Source organism: Trachymyrmex cornetzi, unplaced genomic scaffold, assembly GCF_001594075.2.
Source record: "Trachymyrmex cornetzi isolate Tcor2-1 unplaced genomic scaffold, Tcor1.1 scaffold922, whole genome shotgun sequence".
Taxonomy (NCBI): Eukaryota; Metazoa; Arthropoda; class Insecta; order Hymenoptera; family Formicidae; genus Trachymyrmex; species Trachymyrmex cornetzi.
The window spans coordinates 102,505-108,591 of NW_017300270.1; the positions used below are offsets into that span (position 1 = coordinate 102,505).

The 6,087-nt window shown below is 35.2% G+C and overlaps 2 protein-coding genes across 9 annotated transcripts in view; one reads left to right on the forward strand and one right to left on the reverse strand.

The window, feature by feature from the left end:
• Positions 1-478: 478 nt before the first annotated feature.
• On the reverse strand, positions 479-4,895 carry ringer (tubulin polymerization-promoting protein ringmaker). 7 transcript variants are annotated; one of them, XM_018520753.1, is made up of 4 exons: positions 4,670-4,895; positions 1,508-1,829; positions 1,263-1,398; positions 479-975 (listed from the first exon to the last, which is right to left on the reverse strand). In XM_018520753.1, the coding sequence occupies exons 2-4, from the start codon at positions 1,819-1,821 to the stop codon at positions 796-798; spliced, it is 630 nt and encodes a 209-aa protein (XP_018376255.1). In that variant the 5' UTR covers positions 1,822-1,829; positions 4,670-4,895; the 3' UTR covers positions 479-795. The 7 variants fall into 7 exon arrangements, with proteins under 7 accessions (XP_018376255.1, XP_018376254.1, XP_018376256.1 ...); XM_018520752.1 differs by lacking the exon at positions 4,670-4,895 and adding an exon at positions 3,396-4,076; XM_018520754.1 differs by lacking the exon at positions 4,670-4,895 and adding an exon at positions 3,357-4,076.
• Positions 4,896-5,966: 1,071 nt separating this feature from the next.
• Positions 5,967-6,087, forward strand: part of LOC108769652 (antichymotrypsin-2) — a 4,423-nt gene continuing 4,302 nt past the window's right edge. Inside the window, exon 1 of one of the 2 annotated variants that reach the window (XM_018520748.1) lies at positions 5,967-6,013. The gene's annotated coding sequence lies outside the window, so the exon portion shown is untranslated. The remainder of the gene's footprint in view (positions 6,014-6,087) is intronic. The other variant, XM_018520749.1, reaches the window with a different exon arrangement.

Below are 6,087 nucleotides of genomic sequence, written 5' to 3' on the forward strand. Positions count from 1 at the left end.
CGTGACCGCCCGGCGACTCGGCCGTGCGGTGGTGGGGGTCGCGCGCCGGAAATCGGCCCGAAATGTGCAAATCCTTGCGACCACTGCTGGGCTGCGTTCAGGAATTACGCCTAGATAACTCTAAGGTGCATTTTTGCTATAATATACGTAACGTAACTTTTAGCTTAGAATTATCTGGGTGTAATTCCTGAACGCAGCCTTGTATATGTATAGTATATATGTGGACTTAAGACTGCGTATTTATATAGTTATACTATATAATTGCTATACACTCTCTCAAAAAAAAGACTTTATTAATGAAGTAAATAAACAAATAAAATGCTATAAGCTAATAATGTTGGTATCATATAGTGATAATTGAATCGAACAAATAACAATGGAGATATCTAAAAATAACGCACAATCAAATTTTACAAAATATAAATAGAATGATTTAAGAAAAGAACAATATTTAGGGAAAGTGTATTTTTCAGGCCTTTTATCGAAAAATTTATATACGAAAAATGCAATGTTAACATCAAGAGCAAAAGTTTCAAAAAGATTGCCGCATAATATCAAACATATTATTTTGCCAAAAGTTCTTAATTACGATATTGCTATCTTAGTATACATTTCAAAGATGAAATGTTGTGAAATTGATATTCAAGATACATCTGTCAGATCGCTGATGAAACAGTAAAGAAATTCAGTCCGCTAACAACGAGTAGCGACTATTTGAATGTGCATACTGCGCTCAGACATGATTTTAACAGCATGATTTTAAAGATATTTATTATTGGAGCAATCAGATGAGTACTACTGGCCTTTATATGTATCTTTATTTTGGTAGCCTTGGACGTATCCGGATGTGTCTGCTACATCCTTTCGACCTGCTATGCCTTTACCTTTTCCCGTCTCATCGAAACGTTGTTTGTGAGAGCCGGTATATTTGGTGACATCGGTAAGTCTATCAACTGTTGACGCTGCTTTTCCAGCCTGTAAATAAAAATGAGCAAATCAGAGATTATGTGCGCAAATTGCATGAAAAAGCACTGTTGATTCGTATGTACATCGTGATGAATCACACGATGAGATACCTATACATTGTATGATAACATAAATCGCGATCAAGTCAACGATTAAAAGAAAGATGAATTTGTACAAATAAGGAAAAACTAATTGTAGTAAAGGTATATGTAGCTAAATTTATTACATTTTGAGATGCTAGAAAGAGAAAGAGAGAATATAAAATTAAATAAATAAATTTAGTATAATATACGTACTCCACTAGCGCCCCCAGTAAACCCAGGTGGTCCACAATTAGCCATCTTCTTCTTTATTTCCGCTAATTCCACTTTCTTACTTTTAGTCAATTCTTCAAGAAACGTTTTGTACTGCTCGATACCGAGCTTTGTGGATCTGCAATAAAAAGGAAAAAAAATGTAAGAATAAATTTCCCAGGCAGTTTATCAAGAAAATAAGTTTATCAAGATAACAGATATGAAGAACATTTTTTTAAAAGATATACTTGTGCTTTTTGAAGTAAATTCCCGTGTCGGTGGTAGTAATTTTCTTTCCATCGATCACTTTCGCTTGTTTCATCCATTTGTCACTTTGACTCAACGTAATCAATTTACCGTCGCTCTTTGGATCACCGAATTTCGAGAACGCTTTGAAGCTCGCTAAAAAGCTACCTGGTTCAGTGCTACCAGGGCTACTCGGTGTCGAACTCGTTGAACCATCTTCTATCTTCAAATTTGTTACCTCATTCGCAACCGAAGTCGTTACATCGTTGAGGGTCTCGTTTTTCTCAGTGTCAGTATCACTCTTCTCCGCTTGCATCGTAATCACTGAAACGAAAATTTATAGTATATAGGTATCTACTTAATCAAGTGCGTCAGTTGTTCAATTCAAGAGCAGTATTTATATTTCTATTTATACATATTATTTATGATAGTCAAAGTTGAAAAAAGTTAATTAAAATTGAAATTATTTTATTACTCACGACCTTTCACAATTTAAATGACATAGTTATTCTCTTGGAAAAATTTAAGGCTATCTACTTTTTCTAAGGCAATCATAAGAGATACATATTATTATTTGTCTCGTCTATCGCTAGATAATATCGATGCATAGAAAGTCCAACTGTTGCGTTCCCATTCATTATACACAAGTTCTTTCTCCGGCTTACCACCAATACGATATATTGCTGAATGACATGTATCGAAATCGAATACCTCGAGTCACGATATTCATTTCTTCGAACGGTAGTCTTTATTAGTAATATATGATAAAGTCGTTGCAAAAACTGTCATGATAAGATTTAATCACGCATTTTCAATTAAATTTTGTTTACTCAATCAATAGCATCAGCTATCAGTGGTTACCTTTACCTGCGACTATAATCATCCGCAATTAAAAGTTTCACTTATATCATCACGAGTCGATAATAAAAGAAAAGGAGACTAGCATCTTATTATACATTTTTAAATATATACGTAATAGCAAAAATGGTAACTCGATACGTTGTATTTACGAATTATATTTATGACGTATTCTTAAATGCGTAATAAATATAATGCGTAAATGCAACGTATCGAGTTATCACTTTTGCTATTATATATAATACAAGTTATTAGATTTCTCTCTCTCTCTCTCTCTCTCTCTCTCTCTCTCTCTCTCTCTCTCTCTCTCTCTAACATTACGATTTTACATATAATTAGCATTAAAAATGGAAATAATGATTACTAGATCTTAGCACATGCAACATTTTCACTTATTATTGTCGGAAAAGAGATTTGTGCACTACAAATTACGAACGCACAATCGAGGCATATCGTGATAAATATTTAATATTTGATTCAACAATTAAGTTGATTTTTAAAGTATTCGCGTTGATACAACATTCAATAATAATTTTATAATATTTATGTTTTCACAGACATTGTATGTATATTAATTCCGTAAGTATTTACGCAATTTATCGAAATATTTGTGCAGTAATAATTGCGATTGTATAAATGTGTCTAGATAGACGAAGAAGTGACAAACACAGATAAAATGAAAAAAGTGAAAGATGTGCGCGTGAATGTATGTCGAAATAACAGAGCGTGGCGTGCGCGAGAAATACTAGAGGCATAATGTTATTTCACGGTTATAAATAGAGATTACGAATGTCGCGCGTTAACGTAATTAGCGTGATCGGTGCCGGTCAGTGTATAATGTGCCGATCGACGAGTAATAGTATATAGCATTAATTGCGATCACAGGTGTCAAATTCTGAGAGGCGTCTATATGAATCGTCCCCTACTAGCGATTATTATATTACTTTCCGTTAGAATTACTTTAATTGCAATTATTCCTAGCTAGCTATGTACGTTGTCTCTAAACAGGCCAGTCGAAAAAAATCGACTCACCGGATCTGTTATCGGGGAGAAACAACGATGTCTCAACGATGACGTCCCGTCAAGTTTAGCGTTTCTAGGTCAGTGTGCGCGTAGGTATTAATTCCGTCGCGCGGCGCGGGCGGGACGATGCGATGCGAGATGTTTCGATAGCACTGATAGATGAAGCTTACGCGTTTCGCGCAGTTTCATCGACCGCGACGGTATGACTTGGTCCGCGTCGCAAGCGTCACAACCGTCACAAAGCACCTATGACCGCACCTCGCGAAAAACGCACAACTCCAAGGCAGACGTTTGCAACACAGATTGCGTAGAGAACTCGTGCGCGTCGCGACGTGGTCAGGCGCGCATGTATTCTATCGATCTTCTCGTCCCAGGAAGCACGCAGTCACCCTTGCCTCCCGCATCTTCGAAATTGCGTTTCATCGTCAGATGGATTACGCTCATGTATGGGCTACGCTGCCTCCTGCCGAAATAGAGAAATTATGAAAATCGCGCCCCGCCTCGTCTGTCATTCATCACGCTTGATCACGCACAGAAAAACGTACGAACATAAATTTAATTTCGTACGTTTTTCATGACTCAACTATTTTGCTCCTATTGCGCAATGTTGAAAATATCACTGAATCATTAATGAAGACATGTGAGATAATCTGGAGTGTTTTTAAATGCCTCGGGGTGCGATGTATGCGTATCCCGTCGATTGGGATGATGCACGATTTTGTCATTCATATAAAGTCATTCCTTCATTTATATTATACGTATAAAGTCGGTGACAATTATGTGACCGATATATGATCGTCTTGATTATTTTATGTCACGGCTTTGTTCAATTAGCCTGATCTACAAAGAATTTTCGACTTTTTTCACGAGAAATCTTCGTGAATATTGCTTCAGCGTAAACGCAGTGTCACGTTCGATAGTAGTCTGCAAGTTTGTCTTTACATTTGCAATCCACCATTCTAACATCCGTCTGTCTTTATCTTCCGCTAGGAGTACACACGACATTCGCAATTAGCTATTTATATATTTGCTGTTACAAAATAGCAGAATTTATTCATACTTGTATTGTCACGCAGGGAGTTGCATATATATCATAACTTGGAAATGTGTTATAAAAATTTCACAATTAAAACGAGATTGCAATTAAAACAATCAAAGAAGTTGCGCAAATGGGGATGTAGCGAAGCGGATTGATGGGAATTTATTCTATTGTATTTTGGGTAAAGTTGTCCACGTTCGATATCATAGTTATCCTCACTTGTTTAATTATTCTCAAATCTTACCTGACAATAAAATCTCCTTATCGATAAAACGTTTATTAAACTTTTATCCGTTTGTACAAGTCTCACTCATTTCCGTGAATCCGGCTAGAACGGAGTTGAGAGCAAGACAGACCAAGACTAAACCGACACAAACCTGCTATCGCTAATAATACCCCCACCTTCACAAATATACATATCTTCCAAGGCGCAATTTTTTAATTTATAATCGTGTGGTGCAAAGAGTAACCCAAAATTGTTACCCCATTTTTCAAGATCTTAATTCTCTTTAATTCTCTTAAAGACTAAAAAACGAGATTCCTTTTTTGTTTCCTTACATATCAATATAATTTTTATGCCTATGAAATTAAAGGGAATAAAAATGTTAGAAGTACCTGTTGCGCGTCTACTTAAAATTAAAATGTATTTAGTAAAAAACGAACTAACGTCTCTGTTTCTCTCACTCACTCATTCACTCACTCACTCGCTCACTCACTCACTCACTCACTCACTCACTCACTCACTCACTCACTCACTCACTCACTCTTTCGAATGCGTATGAACTTAAATATAGAATCTCGAGATATTACTCAGTTATTTCATTGGTAGAATAGAACTTAAGCCTACCTAATGCTAAATTATTACATATAGAGCTACATTCCAAAACGTTTTCTCCAAGAAAAATTTTGCTCAATATATGTACAGGGTGTCCAAAAATTTGCGATTTAAAGTACTGTAGCAAGATATTATAGTTCTCGAAAAATTAAGTAGACAAGTTATTTGTAAAGTTTTATTTTAAACAGTAATTATTTAGATAATATAAGTTTAAATATAGCCAATTATAGACTATGTTTTTATGTATTTGGATGGCTATACATATCAATGTCAATGAGTCGATCGCGCATACGATATAGTACCTATATTAGTAAGCGCTGATGAACACGTACTTCAGCGCGTTCACTAATATCCACAGGTGACCACCTAAACTAAACATATAATAATACAAATTTACGAATAACTTTTTTTAATTAACTTTTCGAAAACTTTCTTGTGGTATTTTGAGTCGCAAATATTAGGACTAAAAAGATTAGACTATTACGTATACTACCATTGGAATAGAGCAAATCCACTAGTAAGTATACGAATCTCATTGCGTATAAATCTATAATCTATCGACTATATGTTCGACACCGTTAATGACATTAATTAACCAACCATCACACCGGTATAGATTGATGATCTTCCATGACTTCCATCAAGATTAGTAGTACGAATTCCAATTTCAATTTCCAATCTTAATAATCTTCCGTCTCTCTTTTAGAATACTGGAGATATTACAGCCAAGTTAAGATATATACGTAAGTTAAAGTACGTAGCGTGAATAATCACTCGTTAAAAAAAGATTATATCATCATATACATATATATATATATATATATATA

Coding starts and splice junctions, on each gene's coding strand:
- ringer (XM_018520750.1), bottom strand. CDS start 2,749: ATGTTGCATGTGCTAAGATCTA. Junction 1,830..2,727: donor GTTGCATGTGCTAAGATCTA/GTAATCATTATT, acceptor TTTTCGTTTCAG/TGATTACGATGCAAGCGGAG. Junction 1,399..1,507: donor ATTTACTTCAAAAAGCACAA/GTATATCTTTTA, acceptor TTTTTATTGCAG/ATCCACAAAGCTCGGTATCG.